The sequence below is a fragment of the Bombus vancouverensis genome, chromosome 5 (assembly GCF_051014615.1).
Source record: "Bombus vancouverensis nearcticus chromosome 5, iyBomVanc1_principal, whole genome shotgun sequence".
Taxonomy (NCBI): domain Eukaryota; kingdom Metazoa; phylum Arthropoda; class Insecta; order Hymenoptera; family Apidae; genus Bombus; species Bombus vancouverensis.
Window position 1 is genome coordinate 15,657,304 of NC_134915.1, and position 18,134 is coordinate 15,675,437.

An 18,134-nucleotide genomic window follows, 5' to 3' on the forward strand; every position below is an offset into this window, starting at 1 on the left:
ATAAATATATATATATATTTTATATAAATATATATATATATTTTATACTATATATACTATATGATATATATATATTTTTTATACTATATATATTATACTATATATTTTATACTATATATACTATATGATATATATATATATATATATATATATATATATATATCACAACAAAAGGATTAAACAGAAAATAATGTATTACATATATCAAATTACTTAAATGGAAAGTTTTATACATCTGCAGCTACATGGATTTTCTAGCAGTAAGTGGAACACTATATTTTATTATGCATTTGTGTATAATAAGATACACTGTGTGATATTGTATGTCGTGAGAAAGACTAGTGTAAAAACCTTATATGTTAATACAGTTTCAACATATATATCACTGATGTTAAAAAAAGATTTCCATTTAGCGATTGTTATACCAAATCACGACTAATACTACGTTTAAACGTCATAGATCGCACTTCAGTTCCAGGTTTTCCTGATTTACAAAGATTGTTAGAATTGGGGTTTGGAGTAGGACTTTGCGAAAGCGATGCTCTCTCATCATTAGTATTAGATTTCTCTCGTTCTAATCTTTGTTTGCTAAATTTTCCCATTCCAGGCCGATAGATCTCCATGGTAGGACGATCCTATTATTTTATAATAAACAATATTTTTATAAATAATTAATTGAAGTTAAATAAAAATTAAATAACATTTTTAATATTTTAAGGAAGAAAAAATACACACTTTGTTTCTAATTCGACGTTCTAATCGTGGATCCTTTTTATCTTTTTCTTTATCTTCATTTTCAGTCTTTTGTAAGTTATTTTGATCTCCTCCATCTAAAGACTTGTGCCTCCTTAAACAATTTCCATCTCCTGTACCACCTTCCCCTCCACTTTCAAGTGAACTTCGCCTTTTTGTGACTTTTGAATCCTTCTTTTCTTCAGATTCATCATCTTCATTAATGTCTTTATTAATGTCTTCATTGGATTTTGATTTCTCAATGTCTTTGTTACTTTCAACTGCTGTTTCTATAAGTAATAACGTATTAGTATTTTACAAGTAAGACATTTATATATACTAGAATCTTCTATTTCATTTAATTTTAATATGATAGGATTTCTACCTGTCCTTTTCTGATCTCTTGTCCCAAAATTATGCACGGAATCTTCTATTAGAATCTTTTTATCGTTAGTTTCTTGTTTCTCTTTTCCTTTATTATATTTAGCATCCTCCTTATCACCCATAGCTTCGTCATTTTCTTTAATATTTTCATACAAATCAACTGGTGGTTCTTTCTTTTGGAATTCTTCGTCTTCACTTCTTAATTTTGCACTATTTTCTGTATCAACACTAAATTCTACATTCTGTTTTTTGGTTTCTGCAAGCCTTTTTTTTTCTTGCCTCATTTTTTCGTAACTTTTACCTCGTTTTTCCTCAATCTTTCGTTCCCTAGAATCTTTAGTATCTTCTTTAAAATCATATTTTCTATCATCTTTTCCATCAAATCTTCTATCATCTTTTATACCATCTCTTTCATCACGTCTTCCATAAATCTTTTTATCTTCATGTCGTCTTTGATGTTTTATATCTCTATCTTTATTTCTATCTTCAATTCTTTCCCTATATCCTTTTGTTATTGATTTGGAATCTCGATCACGCGGTACCTTGTCACGTAATTTATCCTCTTTCTTAATACGATTTTTTATATCTTTGGGTGAAAGTTTATCCTTTTCCTCCCTATTTTCTTTATTATCTTTACACATTTCTTTATCAAGATCTGGATTTTTCAATACCTACAACAAAGTTAAATATTTATTTTAAGTAAACTATTTTTACTGATCTTAATATTAATAAATTTTAATGGAGTTAGGCATATGATAATTGAAATAATAAATTACAATAAAGTAACACAGAATTTTCACATTTTTTTCTAAAAACAGTTTCTTTTACAAAATTTAATGTATACAAATTAAACAATAATAAATTAATTACATCTTAATAAATGTATATAAATTTAGAATACAATATTAAACAGAAACAATACATAGCATTGAACTAGGTCGCATAAGTGTGATGAATAGTTCTTTAATCCTCATGACTTTTTAACATGCGATAAATAAATACATAAAACATGAATTTCCCTGCTAACCACTTGCAGTTCCTATTTCATGAAGTTTTACGATATGCTGGGAATGCTGTTTCACAAGTTTTAAAAGGGTAAAGTTTATGATAGTCAAACACAGCACTACAACTTCTTGACTTTGATACCTCCATTGGTATTTGCATTTTCCAAGTTTTGTGTAAATTAGTAAATTGAGATTTTGATAAGACAGAAAAATAATTTTTATTATTAATATAATGAGATGTGCACTTAGTATTATTATAAATATAATTATTTTTAATATGGTTGTAATTATTTTTTGTGCAATTAGAATCTTTTTCTTTATAGTTTTTTTCGTAAATATAAAATAATTTTCGTTGTTTATTAGTGTATTGCCAACGTTCATTAACATGAGGCATACTTCTAACGCAATTTATATATACTTCTGTATTCTCGTTTCTGTAAAATTGTTGTTGTATATTTAACAAAGTTTTGTTAGCTCGTGTCATATTTGCAGTACCACTACTGCAAATTTCTTCTTTACATTCATGAGGTATATTTAGATTTTCATTAGGATGATCAAAAAATATATCTTCTGACTTGACAGTTGAGGAAGTGCAAAGGTAGGAATACTTGGTCTGATTATCTTCAATATTACATGCAGACTGTAGGTTGAAAAGATTAGTATCAGCAAATACAGTAGAGAATATAATACTTAAAATTTAAATTTAATATGTTGCTAAAAGCAATTTCCATTACATATCTGATTAATAATTCCTTTATTCTATACTGTATTTGTCATATTTAGAATTAGTCTATTTAGTAAGTCAAGAATAATAAATGAATACATTATAAAATATAGTGTCACCTTAGATATAATAGGATCTTCCTTTGTCCGCCTCCTTTCTAGATCTCTTCGTCGTCTTTCTTCACGTTTTTCATCTCTGAGACGTTGTTTCTCCTGTTTACGTTGTTTCACATATTCTAAGAGAGGTGTGGTTGTAACTTTTTTTGGTGTATCTATAACGACAAAATAAATATAAATTCATAAATATACATTTCATACATAAGAGTATGTAATATTTCAGCATGTAAGTTGTTAAAAAATAACTTACTATCAGGTGGTTGATATGAGTACTCTGTTTTTGGCTGTGATACATTAGATTCAGCTTCTTGATTTTTAAGACTTTCTAAGAAACTTATATAATATGAATCTGACTCTATTGTACCACATTTCAAATCTTTCTTTTTTCCTATTCTTTTCTTTGGTAACCTTTGGAAAGGTGCAAATTCTACTACTGCTGGATATTCTGTTCCTTTAGAGTCGACAAATACATAATTATCAAATTTCTCTCTGAACATAAAAATATCCTGTTGCTCAACAAAGTTAATATATGCACGGGAAAAAGCATATTGTCCCAAAGACATATCAGCTTTTACAAAATAAAGATAATCATGTTCTGGCAATGGAGAAACTTGCTCTAGGAATTGTTCTTGAGTCATAGTTGGAGGTAATCTCCGTATTACTACCTATAAATATATTTTATTTCTTTCATTATGCATATATATATATATGTATTGGTTAAAGTTGAATTAAAATATATAATATGTTATGGTTTTTATAATGATTACAAAAATTTATACGAGTTATTATTAACATATTAGTTAAATATTTTTTACTTTTTATTCAAAAAATAAGATAATAAAGAATGTCACATGACATGTAATTGTCTTTTTCATTTCCTATAATAATGTTATATTTATTGTCATATAAAATGTACGATTTGTTGTTTTATATCTGTGAGAGTACTTTATCTGCGATGTATCAAATAAATAGCATCTTTTTACAGAATTATGTTATAAATATTTCAAAAATCGAAAGTTTAACTTCGATCTTTGTTCCATTAAATATATCATGTTTGCGTGGTTGAAAAGTATTTTATGGAGGCTCATAAATTTTCAGCATCATTTTAATCAAATATACCTTAGTCATAGGTCGGCATTTTTCTTTTTTACTATCTTTAACTTTTCCAACATCTGGAGAACTAGTTTGTGCCTCATTTTGTGCGGCTGTTTCGGATTGTTGTGTTTCCTCAGTCATTGTCATCTACATTTATTTAATTTCTTGGCAAATCGGGTCTATTTTGTGTCAATCTAATACACTCTAATCAAAAATAATATTCAAAGCATGCAATTTTTCTTCGAGTCATCAAATTAAACGTTTCCGTTTACAAAGTTTTCGCGGCCATCTTGTTTTACTAAATCGTAAAAATATTATTGGATGGATAGAGGAAAAACAAACTTCCATTTATTAGGGAATTTTTCAATGTACATGTATTTTACATCTAGGGAATAAAATCAAAACGGATATTTATTTCTTATAAATTATAATATTCAAAATTTCGCAGAATAATATTGCACATTATAAGATTTTTAATTAAGGGTAAGAAAAGGTTATTGCTGAAATAATCTAATTCATAAAATTATACAAAGGTATTTAATGTTTACAAAATAATTTATTGCCTACATTTTAGATATTTGTAACTATTGACATTTCTATAATATAACAGTTTACGATATAATTGATGAAATTTAGTAAGACTAGATATAATAACATTTTTTGTTAGATCACACAAAATAAGCACATTGAAGTATAATTAAAAAGAGGATATATGTTAATATATTTACATAAATAAAATTTAATTATTTAATAAAAATTCATAGCCTTCTATAATTATCACGGTTTTGAGATTGAGATGCTGATGTTAATGTTGAATAAATAAATGGTAAAATTGATGCTAATGCTAGGCAAAGACCTATTACTGGTCGATACCAAACCCAAGCAAAACCAATTACTAGTAAACTAATAGACATTGATACAGACATTGTTAAAGATTCAACTGCAATAATTCCACATAAGAATGTTGAATTCAGAATTACTGTCCTTAATATATTTGCTAAACATGTTGCTGCTAAAAATAGGACTAACCATCCAAGCCCTCTGAAATAATTAGGAATATTATAATAATAAATTTTAAGATTTCGAGGAATATTGAAAATTATGTTACCTAATACTCCACGTACGCCAGTAATTGTGCACATGTTCTAAATGAAACATCTGATCTACTGATATTTTGTGCTTTCGTTGAAGTAAAATTTCTTCTCCATGTGTTGTAATATATGGCACAATAGTTCCTTTTTGCAACATGCCAACTATAGAATATATATCTCCTCCTTTTCCTGCATAGGAAAATTGTATACGTATGTCACCTACCTATAAACAAATAGGTCAATTATTTAGTATATTGTTTTAAGTTCATAATAGATTCAAAGGTATAGTTGTATACCTCAGGTTCCCATAAATTAGAGCTATGATAGTATAAACCCGAGTGCATTTTAATATCTCTACTTTCAGGTCTTTCATCACTGGTAACTTCTACAAAATCATTAAAATTCTTTTTCAATTCAGTTCCAAGAGTAAATGCACCAATCTTAACTTCATCTGCAATCTGCACTTGGCTTTTAATAGGCATTTCTTTTGGATTATGATGACCAGTTCTAATATAGAAATGATCTGAATCAACAAGTTTATCTTTCCATTCTGTTGTGTAATAATAATGCTTTTCTTCCTCTGTTACTCCTCCAAAGCTAAATTACATAAATGATAAATTATACAAATTTATTTATAATGAAAAGAAACATGTTTTATAACATACCTTCTTTCTTCTTCTATCTCAACCCATTGGTACATCTGAACTCTGCGTTTCAGTTTCACACTTGATACAATCACGCCATAATCAGGTTCAGTTAATGGTTCTGATATCTTTAATGGACCTGATAAATGTATCAAACGTCCTTCATATTTAGGTAATAATTTCATCGTATTTGGGAGCACTGCTACATTATGTAAAGCTTCGTCTAAAGAATGTGCTATTTTCACCGCTCTTCCCTATAATATTATGGATATAGTATACTATATAATAAACTACATAATAAATGTAGTTTTAAAATACAAACTTTTCTGTTTAATCAATTTACAAACCTCATTCCAAAATAAAAGGCACATGCCAGTTGCAAACATAATAAGTCCAATAATAGCAGTTAACCATGATTCTCTAAATTGCTCTGAAACTGTTATTGGAATATTTATAGGAAGAGGTTGCCTTCCTCCATTTGTTCGATTTTGATGAATGGGTTCAGTATTTGCCCTTTGGGGTTGCCCATTTTGCTATAAAAGATAATTTTTTATAAATTATGTTATGATGACATAAAGTATATGATACATGAAATACTGCATGAAAATATATATGTTATATTAATTAAAAATAAAAGTTAGAAATAAAAGAAAGTAAGCAGTAGTGGTTGTTATGCTTACATTTGTACGATACATTTTAACAGATTACATTATATGGCTGTAAGAACTTCTGACTTATTTATTGTGACTAAATCATCTAAAATAACATTTTATATATAATTTCAGATGAGTGTTAGTTCAAAGTGCGTACATGCAAAGTGCATTTGTCATGAATCGGTCTGTTCAAAATTAGACTGGTGAATATTGCTCAATGGATTTTACGCATTGTACAATGTTACATTTGGATTCGTGTAACTGCATACAAATCGATTTGTTGTAACTGTTCGATGATACCATAAATCACGTGCGTGCGCTCGAAGAATTCTAATGGCATTTAATCTTAATTTATTTAATTGTATACACATATACGCCACTTGATGCCAGCTTAATTCGATAAAATCTTCCCTTCCTTTAACTTCTTATTGTATGATAAGGATAAGATTGTCGCGCCCTCATCATGTTCGATCTTACAATTTGAGCTAGTGAATGTACAGTTGGTCGGGACTGTCAGTATCGTTTAAGTTGTGAGTTGTGTGCTATGACGTTTTAAATAATAAAGTTATTTGTGACAATAATACATGAATAAAATAAAATTAATATCCAACGTAGACAGTAAGTTTTTAAATTATTGCTTGTTTGAGTATTATAAGAAAGGATTAATGTTTTATAAAATTTGGTTATAATTGTAATATTATTGGCAACAATATTAAAGCAACAATATTGAATGTTAACAAAATTAATATCATAGGAAAATAGTTCTTAGAAATTGATTAAATGTAGAAGAAAATTTTAGTGCCAGTGAAATAGAAAGTTCAAAATTACATATATTTAAAAAGCTAGTGATCATGATTTGAGTGATGACATAGAATGATCAAATCAATTTTGTAAATTGGTAATACATGTGTTTTTTAGATACTCTGAATGAAATATGAATGACATGTGACATAAAAAGATGTTGAAAGGATATTGCACAATATAATTTAAGAAATCAAATCAGAGCAAAGCAGGAGAGAGAAGTATGCTATTAGTATGAAGTGGATAATAATTTCATGTATTTTGTGTGTATTTGGTTGCTTTAAAGAGTTTAGGCCTTCAGAGTCTTTTGTGACTGATTATTTAACAGGACCATGGAAAAATTTTACAGATGTTCAAGTAAATAAATTATATACATAATGACTAATATTAGTAGTAGTTATAATAATAATAAGTAGTAGTTAATAGTAGTAGTTATAGAAATTGATGAATAATTTTGAAAATGTTGCGAATTTTATATGTATTCTTTTTGTTGAATTTTTTCTTTATTTTGAACAGTTGTTACATAATACATTTGCAATAAAAAATTTTGTAAGATTGTCATTATTTTTCAGGTAAACCAGAAAATATTTCCTGTTTCCACATATTCCTATTTTGCAACATTAATTATTGTATTTTTAATAACCGACTTTGTACGATATAAGCCAATTATTATTTTATGTGGCCTTTCTGGAACTATTACATTTCTCTTAATAATACTTGGACAAGATGTTTTAACTATGCAAGTTTTAGAATTCTTTTATGGCTTGTTTTTATCCACGGAAGTAGCATATTACACATATATCTATGCTAAAGTTGACAGAAAACATTATCAGGAAGTAACTAGTCATACAAAAGCAGCAGCTCTAGTTGGTCGTTGTATGGCTGGTATTATTGCACAATTAACAGTATCTTTTGATATATTAAATTATCATCAATTAAATTATCTTACAATTGGAGGTACTTATTTTTGTGCATTTATATAAAATAGAAATGATCATTTTCATATTAATGTGAGATAAAAATAATGTGTGTTATATTTTTTTTTAATAATAATTTAGATATTAGTATATGGCAAAAGATCTTTTATATTTGTAAGCTTTTAAATTAAATTTTTTAATTTAAAAGAGGAATTTGATTGATTTATAAGAAATTTATTTTATTGTAGGTTGTTGTATTTCTAATAACACATATTCTATTAAAAAATTCAATTCATAACATGAAATAATTTTCATCTTTCAGCTGTTACATTTGCAACAATATGGGCATTCTTTATACCTTCAGTTGGCCAGTCTATTTACTTTCATAGAAAAAATAAGAATAATTTCTTAACTCATAATGGAACAACTGTATTGCAACAAAATGATATAAATCAAGTTTTACACAGTTCTGAACAATCTGAGTGTTCTTTTTCTAATATTTCACTAATACATAAAGTTAAAGAAGCTTATGTTCTATTATGGAAAGATTTTTTACAAGCATATTTGAATAGTCATGTTGTAAAATGGTCAATATGGTGGTCATTTTCAACTTGTGGATATTTGCAAGTAATTAGTTATATACAATTATTGTGGCAAACTGCTGTAGTCCCTGGAGATAAAATTTACAATGGAGCTGTAGATGCTTTATATACAATTATAGGTGAACAAGTTATTTTGCACAATGTATAACTTAATTGATAAAGCAACATAGTATAATATATATAAATTAATATTTGTGATAGTAATACAATATATTTATTTTTATTAATAGGTACAATCACTGTTTTCTGTATTGGGAAGATACCATTTAATTGGTCTTTAATTGGAGACATAGTAGTGTCATCTATGTCACTTGTGGAAGGTATTTTATTAGTGGTATCTTCATATAGTTGCAGTATTTGGTTGTTATATGCTATGTATATAGTATTTGGAATCATTTATCATACAATGGTTACTGTTGCAAGGTTCAGTTTCATATGAAATTATTTGTTACAAATAAAATAATAGGTCACATATATTTTAATTTTATGTGTATAATTTACAGTTTTGAAGTTGCAAAATGCATATCAGAAGATAGTTATGGTTTAATATTTGGTATAAATACTTTTTTTGCACTACTATTGCAAAGTGTATTAACAGCTATAGTAGTGAATGGAAATTTAAAATTGAATCTGAGGTCTCAGGTAAGATTATTATTTAAATACTATTAGAGCTAATAAAACTCATAAAAATATGTCGAAAAAATGTTAATAACTGTTGGTCAAAGAATTATTTACACCGATGTTTTACATTGAAAATGAATATATACCTGGTATTGCTTATTTTGTTTGTATAATACAGTATAGCAACGCCTATTTAACTGTTGTAGGCTTATACATACAGATTCCTAGAACTAAAAAATAAGAAAAATAATGTTAATCAAATCGGTGAGGTTCTAAAATGATATTGTACATAGTATTGGAACGAACTTTAATTGTATGAATAAGCACGATTGTGCGATGTATTGCATTTCACTTATGCTCGATGTTTCTTACATTTAGTTCCTGTCCTGCTTAAGAAACAAGCAAATTCGAAAAATATAGTAGCCTATAATTTCCAGTACACCTATCTTTTTAGACAATTTTGAAAGTCAGATCCGAGAATGTACCAATTAAACAGGCATTAGTGTACTTATTTTATTAATAATTAGTTATTATATTAACTTAAAATGGTTTTTCACCTATTAGTAATTTTAGACTCTATAACTTAGTAATTAAATTTTATTTATTAATGACATTTGATGTGGTGTGACATGTGTGATACATATTTGGTATTAACAATTTGCGATAGTACTTTTATATTGCAATAACGATTTTAAATTAGTACACGATTATTAATAGGATTGTACGTTTCAATGTACATTCAACGTTGGAAAAAATAACTTTTATAGCTGGAATTATTAGAAAGTAAAAATTTTTTAATAATATATAACTATAGATAGTAAAGATGTTACAATATCAGTTCAATTTATTACAAGCACTAAACAATACTTATATATATAAAATCTTTAATATGTTAATTACATAATAATATTTTATCATACTAATTGCAGAATTAGTTATTTTACTTTTTATTTTCAAGTTATGCAAAATTTTAACTTGTTGAAACTTTCCTAATGTAAATATATTAAGGATACGAGGAATGTGATAAATGATATAAGATATAAAAAATCCATATTTGTGACATCTAACGTTTAATAATTTTTAATTATTTTAAATAAAATATAAGAGCATAAAATGAATAAACAAAAAAAAAATAACTTGATTTTATCTCTTTTTATGAGTTCTATTAGTTGATTAGATTTCTATTTGATACTGACATTCATATTGATATTGATATTGATATTGATATTGATATTGAAATTGAAATGTTTTACATTGTACTTTTTTTCCAGTATTTTGTTTATGGTGGTTATTTTATTGCTATATCAATACTTTACATGATAATCGGCATTTTAAACATTATACGACATTGTAAAAAAGGTGCTGGATTTAAAATATGGGTACAGAATACAGAGGTACAGAATAATTGAGAATATGAAATAGTCTCCAAAATGACTAGGTTTTAGTTACTGGTGTAGTTTTTAGAAATTGAATTAATGAACATTCATTTGAAAATGGTGATATTAGGTATATACATAGTAATCAAGGATAGTTTATCAAATACATTTTTATTTTTGTTACTATTATTTTATTTTTCGGTTCGATAGCTTTAGAAAAGGAACTTGATTGGTTTAGCTCACAGAAAATTAAAATTAAAGCTGAACTAACGTAAAACTATTGCCTATTGCTTTCTTGTCCTATTACACTTGTTTTCTCCTGCTTACTTACCTTCCCTTTTAACCCTACTAACATCAGCTCTAACCGTTGTCCGCAATTGACTCGCACATCTCTGTCCTCTTCTTCCTTTCTGTATCCAACATCCCTAGCCATCTTGTTCCTTCTTTTGAGCCCTTATTGCTCAAAATCTCTTCAATTTTTACACTTCCTTTTTCAATCTCATTGTACAGCCTTCGAAAGTGTTATATCGGTTCGCCCATTCCCCATATCATACATACTCTGTGTTTGTCATCATATCAATTTCCTAATACTATCTCTGTTTCCTTTAAATTATCATATCTCGCCCTAGATACCGATTAATTTGGCTTCCTTTAATCCTCTTATTAACGAAGTAAGTACTTTGGTATTCCATCTGTTATTAGATCCTTATATCTAGTTAAATCTAGAATTTATTATCCTATTGAATCGTTCTTGAAGTTGTACATCCTCATCCCTTTCTCTAAGAACGCATTCTCTCTCGTTTATATTTTTCTGTTTCTTTCTTTTTCTCTCTTAACGATTTCTGTTCCGTACGATATCACATTCTTTATTAAACTGTCAAATAAATTTATTTCCAATAAGTCAAATAAACTCCAATTCCACACATTTGCCTTAATGCCAGATTACCTTTCCTTATCAACCCTTTCAACTGTTCTGTATTTTTCTCGCTTTTGCTAAAAATATGCTAAATATTTAAAATATTGTATTATCTGCTCCAATTCTTTTTCTTTCCATTCCCATTTTCTCTTTTTACTTTTACTGCCTCCTTTTCCGGAAAGAAGAACCTTCGATTTATCGACATTTAATGTTAACTTCTTCCTTTCCTAAATATCTTACTAATCTTTTATCTTATTAATATCAATTAAGTTCCTCAATAAAACGCTATTATGTATTATAGATATAATACGTCTGTGTTGATAAAACATGTAGCATACAGTATTATATTTTTAATAATATGTATTAAGTGTTATGAAACCAGGGTGCTACGAAATCAATTTGTACAACAGGGGACACAAATACTTACGAATTATATAATTTTGCGTAAAATGTAGAAGATATTAGTATTAGGGATTCCTATAAAAACAGTGTTCTGAATGTATAATTGTTATATTTGAGAAATATATTAAAGTTCTATTTTTTAACAAACAATCTTTTTACAAAAAGATCTTAATATTCCTCTTCCAATGTTCAATTATTCTGACGCTGTGATCCACACTAATATTACCTTCATTTTTCTTTCGTGTTAAATAAGAGTAATCTTACTTTATCCAAAACGGGTTCTCTACATTTCTACAAACATAAAATAATCCGTTTTAATGCATAAACGTATTGCTCTTTTTTTCACCATTGTTCGAATCATTGCTTACAAATGAAAACGTTTGAAACAAGCATCTCCCTAACTCACGACGAGCACTTGCATTCTTATTGAAATGTTTGAATAATTTCCACCAAACTGTACAGTCTTGTATATTTTGTTTGAACTCCTTACCGATGACATCGTCTATTGTATCATTTCGTATTATGGATACAACGGATTTCATCGATTCGTTTTCAATGATTTTTGAAAACATACAGGGGTAATTGCTGCAATCGCTTATATGCGAGTGTAATTTATCTAATAACGAAGTTTCTTTCAAACAAATTTGTAATATCTGCATATAAAAATCAATAATTAGTATTTGTAAAAAATGAGAGAGAATTTTGAAGATTTTGTATATACATATGTCTTTTTATACCTGTACTTGTATTTATAAATATTTCATCCGTTATAACAAGAATCATATATGTATTTTTATATATGTATGATATATTTCATATTTAATAAAGAATTTATACGATCAGCGATAATGTTACATAAAGTCTTTGTACATCTTATAAAAAGACAATTTTTTAAAATAGAGAGTAATTTGAAATATTGGTTTTTTATTATTATTATATGAAGCAAAAATATAAAATAGCTCTTAGCCGAGTAAGAATTACTTTTTGTTTGAAGTTTTTCTTAAAGTAGAATCCACTAACTTTGCAATGATATTTTAATGATTTTTTATTTTAATAAAAACTCTGACTTTTTATTGGTGTACGGAGACTTTTGTCGATGATTTGATTTTTCATATTTTTACCCAGTTTGGTGAAATCAATACGGGATATACTTCGAACAGACTGGTATTTAATTTATCAAAATATATATCCGTGTTGGTGTTTTGTGCCAGGACCGCATTTGATATTACAGAGGTACGACCGTCGTTTAGCGCTATCATTAATGACTATATCAGTTACATAATATTACGACAAATTATTCAAACGGTATTTTAAAGGTTATTTGATACATCGAAGATTGACTTACTGTGACAGTATAAAAGAATCATGCTTGCTAATATCGTTATTAACATTGTAAAAATATCTTTGAAGTTAGAAAAATTGACGAAGAAAGGGCAATAATTGTAAATATACACAACCCGATAGAATATCGCTTTTTGATCATAAAAAATTTTCGCCAAAACCCAGTTGATACAGTTCGATCGTATTTGTGATCCGATTGCACGTATTTGAGTATTCAAATTGAAAGAAACACGTAAGATAACATCGTTAAGTATTTCATATGTAGAATGATAACAGTTGAATCTCTCGTGTCGAACTGAAAATACACATTCGAGTAATTATTAGAGCTATAAAATGTTGATATAGCGATAAGTACTCCTGAATCGTTAAGATAAATATAATATACGTTGCTTATTAGATGCGTAGTATTACTATTTTATCGTGCACCTAAGAAATCTAATTTAGATTAATTTGATCTAGGATTAGTGTTTTTACTTAGAGGCGAATGTTCGTTATATATATCGACAAAGCCAGATTTATCGTACATATAATATATATGGAATCAAAAGAGCAAAAAGCAATGGTATTAATTCAAAGATAATTTAAAGCGTATGAAACAGAAAAATTTATCGAATTAATTCAACTAAAATGTGATATGAATGTCTGTAGTCTTTCGTTATTCGTTGACTATGTTGATAGATATTCATCGCTATCGTGCTTTTATCAATTCTTGTCGTTTTTATCTTTATTATATTTACATGTATACTTGTCTTCATTATAGCAGAGAAATGGTCAGAGAATAGGCAAATAACGTTTGTAATCTAAGCTTTAAGGCTCATTGTAGTTGCATGATAGGTATCGTCGAAGAATACGAGGTTTTATTATATTAATTTTTGGATTGCATCGAGTACAGTCGATTCACAAGCTTTTGTAGCCTGTTGCGTCAAGCATAAACCTATTTCTTGAAGACGAGATAATTCTGCTCGTTCGTTCGCTAGAGAATATTCTTCTAAATTGTCAGGAGGTCTTCCCGCCACTGTTAAACGCAATCGATTAAGCTCGGTTTCTTCTTCTGGATTTAAAGTTTCTAGAAAATTGATTTATTACATATAATTTAAGATTTTCTTTTTTAATGCTTCCAATTAAAAAAGAATCAGTTTAATTTCCCTTTTACGTAAAATTTTTCTACCGTTGGATATCGTTATGTACGATTAAAATTAAAAACTAATACGACGAAAATATCATTAAAATTGTTATCAAACTTGAAAAGTGCAGTTATAGATTGGATTAGAATCTTTCGAATGAAATTTTTCTAAATTGTTTTGTCTGTTATAGCTATCGTAAAATTATTTATTATTATAGGTATCAGGTATTTTTAGTACTATCTATATTATCATTACTTGCTACTGTCGTCGCTATGATATTGTTATTTTTTATCAATATTTATTCTGATGTTATTTATTTGCCTTTAGTTTCAAGTTCCGTAATCTTTTTTGACAAGTTCCTTCGAATGGCTTGTATTTTCTTGGCAGCTCGTCTCCTTTTCTTTACGTCCTCGTCACGATCCTCCACTTTTTTCTTTCTCAAATTCTTTTCTGTTGTTCCCGAGCCTCGGAAACTCCTATTTCTTTTCGAAAATCTTTTTTCTCTGTTCTTTGCCTTCGATGGGAATAAATATTAAACGAACAAATCACGCGATTTTTACGAATTTATCGATTAACTCACGTGAACGTTCAATCGCATACGAATTAATCTTTTATCTTGAATTTGTTTGTAGCTCTGCCAGAGTTTCCCACAAATTTCGGCCGCACGAAGTAGTTTTAATCTTAATCCACGATTAGAGAGATTGTGAAACAATGAGACGATTTTTCCAATGTTAAAGTCGTTTTGTCCTCCACCCTGGTTATCAATTATAACGAACGAAATTGTACCAACTTTACAAAATACTTATCGAGATTAATGGTTTTTCGTTGTCATTTAAATTTTTACTAACTTCAGTGAACATTTTTTTCTTAAAGCTGTTTTTAGATTATAAAAGCTGTTTAAGATACGAATAGATTGAACTAACTATAGGAATGATTTAAAATAATTATTTAAAATTTAAAATAATTAAAAAATTATTCACTTTAACAGAGAAATTAATATTTTTTGTAGCTTAAACTAACGACAGAATCGTTTAATTTAATTAAGCCGATGTTTCAGATTGTAGAAGTAAGATCATCATGAGTCAAATTCGTGTTTTGTAAAATGCTTTCACAGTTAGCGTTTGCTTGAAATTGCCAATAATAACAGATTGTATTAAGCAATTGTATTAAGTAATCGTATTAAGTAATTGTATTAAGCAATTGTATGAATCATAGTGTGTGCAAAATGTCAAGGTAAATTTCATTTCTTTGCCGAAGTATACAGAATTGGCAACATAAATTTAATGTGGTGGAACATTAAACATCCACGGCATTGTGTCAAAGTATGAATTTTGTCTCTTGTTTGAATTTACCTCTGGTAAACTTTTGATTTATTCACAGTATGTGCCAACGAAAATCGCTAAACAAGAATCTTAGCTAAGAATAGGAAACTGATACATTTAATCTTTCATGTTTTATGTATTTACGTTCTTAGCTATTGTAACAGACAAGAGTTAAAAGAAAAACACCTTGGGTTATTAAAAATTACAATGGACAGAAGCGAAAAGAAAAGCGATATACAATTCTGACAATTATGCATTCTCAGTAATCGGTTTAAAGATGCAAACATATTCGCAATGCAGATAATATGGAAACGTATATGCAAAGTAAAGTATTCGTTGTAATATTTAACGAGCGAAACGAATCTCTTTCCAGATCCTAGCCTTTTAATCGTGTTTATAAAGATCTGAATTTGCATTACAAACTTTTGAAGTCTATTTATAAATTACGAGTACGAATCTTGAATTATAAGCTTTTACCAACTCGATGAACGTGCAATCCCAGTCTGTTCCGTCGTATTGGCACTGTATCGTTGCTTTCTCAACATCTTCTGAAATCTCAGTGTATTTCACACAATAAGTAAGTATCCAACTTCGAGGTATGCTAATCACAGGCAACGTTCTCCAAACTTTGGCTGTGATATCTTCCAACATCTTCAACGAGGTACTATCGCTGAAGGTAGGTACTTCCGTGATCGATGAATCCATATTCGGAAATTCTATCGTACTATTTTCATGACGCTGAAGCAAGATATCACATTTTAACAAGCTTCTCGATTTTATTACACTTTGATGGTTGTAGTATGTAAAGTAGATCAACTTGTGATTTCTTCGGATGCTTGTTGCTTTTGATGGATTTGGCTAACGCAAATGTACAGATGACGACACATCCGATTGCTATTACGTGTCTTAGCATGGAACGGTAAGGTTTTTGTAAAACGATTTTCCTCGAACGTGACTTAGACAGATCATCGTAATAATACAATTTTTCTCACGATTAAATTTCATTTGTTAAATTCTCTATATCGTGATTGAAATATCGCTGTTCACGCTAAATCATTAAAATATTCGAGAAATTATTTCGATTTTCAAATACCACATCGAATTATTATTCTGCTATTACACAAGAATCTTTTACATCGTTTTTAATTCAGCTTTTCTAACATCATATCGCTGTAATGAGTTATTTGTTTTTAAATGGTCTCTAACTGAGCTGCGAAGGTATACACGTGACACGAGCCTCTCGAATTTAGCTAATTATCGATAATAATTTGGACGGTGTTAAGTTATCTTAATAGCTTTATCGTAATAAAAATCGACATAGGTAAGACCATGAAAAAAGGACTCTGTACAGGGAGGAAACCATAGACCACAGAAATTACCATCCTATCGATTTATGATTGCATTAAGATAATCTCTATTGCTGCTTCCGGCGTAATTCATAGGCTATTAATTGGCCAGCATTTTAGAGCCTACAAATAAAAAAAGATGACAAGATTGTAAGAAAATTGGAGGAATTGCTTCCTTTAATTATTTACTTTATGATTGCTTATTCGATTCGGACTAAAATGCTACTTATACATATGTGCTAAATATATATTATATCGCTCCTGCTTAAATTCTGATATATTGGGTTGGCAACTAATTACCACCTAATGACAAAACACGCAATCGCAATTAGATTTTGGTTTGTCGTATCGTAACGCTACCAGCGTGCGGATCTGGACCAACGTATATTGTACTTATACTTATTTAAATATATTTCTATTACACGTTCATTCACGCGTTGTTCTAGCGGATAACCTCAACACGGTTCAAGCTGCTTATAGAGCAACTAAAATTTTTTTGTTTGTGTTAGTGTTAGTTCTTAGTGCTAGGTACTTAGTGCTTGGTACTTAGCGCTTGGTACTTAGTGCTTGGTACTTCAGCGCTTCGGTACTTCACTACTTCAACTTCAACTTCAGTACTTTAGTACTTTAGTACTTCAACTCGTTAACGTCGCTGATCGTATCGGAGATGGTGGAGATCGAAGAACACGATGGATTTCCTCGATCGAACTTTGCGCTACACGCGTCGTTGACTCGCTCGCGGCATCGATGACGACGACGACGACGACGACGACGACGACGACGACGACGACGACGACCGATTTCTATGTAAATCCCAGCGGCGGTCGGTCTCGCGTTTCAACTAGGGCCGCGTCTCCTCAATTATCAGAGGGCCAGTTTTTCTCGCGACATGTCAAATTGTCGCCGGGGATAATCGAGGCGGA

The 18,134-nt window shown here is 28.8% G+C and overlaps 3 protein-coding genes across 4 annotated transcripts; 1 reads left to right on the forward strand and 2 right to left on the reverse strand.

Annotated features, from left to right (window-relative positions):
- Nucleotides 1-246: 246 nt before the first annotated feature.
- Nucleotides 247-4,338, reverse strand: Upf3 (UPF3 regulator of nonsense mediated mRNA decay). The gene is made up of 6 exons (XM_033337301.2): nucleotides 4,080-4,338; nucleotides 3,211-3,625; nucleotides 2,964-3,115; nucleotides 1,118-1,787; nucleotides 736-1,022; nucleotides 247-635 (listed from the first exon to the last, which is right to left on the reverse strand). Exons 1-6 carry the CDS (start codon nucleotides 4,200-4,202, stop codon nucleotides 420-422), a joined length of 1,863 nt encoding a protein of 620 aa, XP_033193192.1. The 5' UTR covers nucleotides 4,203-4,338; the 3' UTR covers nucleotides 247-419.
- A 253-nt stretch (nucleotides 4,339-4,591) lies between these two features.
- On the reverse strand, nucleotides 4,592-6,881 carry Tmem43 (Transmembrane protein 43). 2 transcript variants are annotated; one of them, XM_076618540.1, is made up of 6 exons: nucleotides 6,744-6,881; nucleotides 6,138-6,323; nucleotides 5,812-6,044; nucleotides 5,443-5,743; nucleotides 5,164-5,369; nucleotides 4,592-5,096 (listed from the first exon to the last, which is right to left on the reverse strand). In XM_076618540.1, the coding sequence occupies exons 1-6, from the start codon at nucleotides 6,744-6,746 to the stop codon at nucleotides 4,814-4,816; spliced, it is 1,212 nt and encodes a 403-aa protein (XP_076474655.1). In that variant the 5' UTR covers nucleotides 6,747-6,881; the 3' UTR covers nucleotides 4,592-4,813. The 2 variants fall into 2 exon arrangements, with proteins under 2 accessions (XP_076474655.1, XP_076474653.1); XM_076618538.1 differs by lacking the exon at nucleotides 6,744-6,881 and adding an exon at nucleotides 6,471-6,611.
- A 40-nt stretch (nucleotides 6,882-6,921) lies between these two features.
- Nucleotides 6,922-12,228, forward strand: LOC117158425 (thiamine transporter 1). Its single transcript, XM_033337302.2, has 7 exons — nucleotides 6,922-7,061; nucleotides 7,362-7,601; nucleotides 7,817-8,201; nucleotides 8,484-8,882; nucleotides 8,994-9,186; nucleotides 9,267-9,405; nucleotides 10,656-12,228. Exons 2-7 carry the CDS (start codon nucleotides 7,479-7,481, stop codon nucleotides 10,791-10,793), a joined length of 1,377 nt encoding a protein of 458 aa, XP_033193193.1. The 5' UTR covers nucleotides 6,922-7,061; nucleotides 7,362-7,478; the 3' UTR covers nucleotides 10,794-12,228.
- The last annotated feature ends 5,906 nt before the right edge of the window (nucleotides 12,229-18,134 follow it).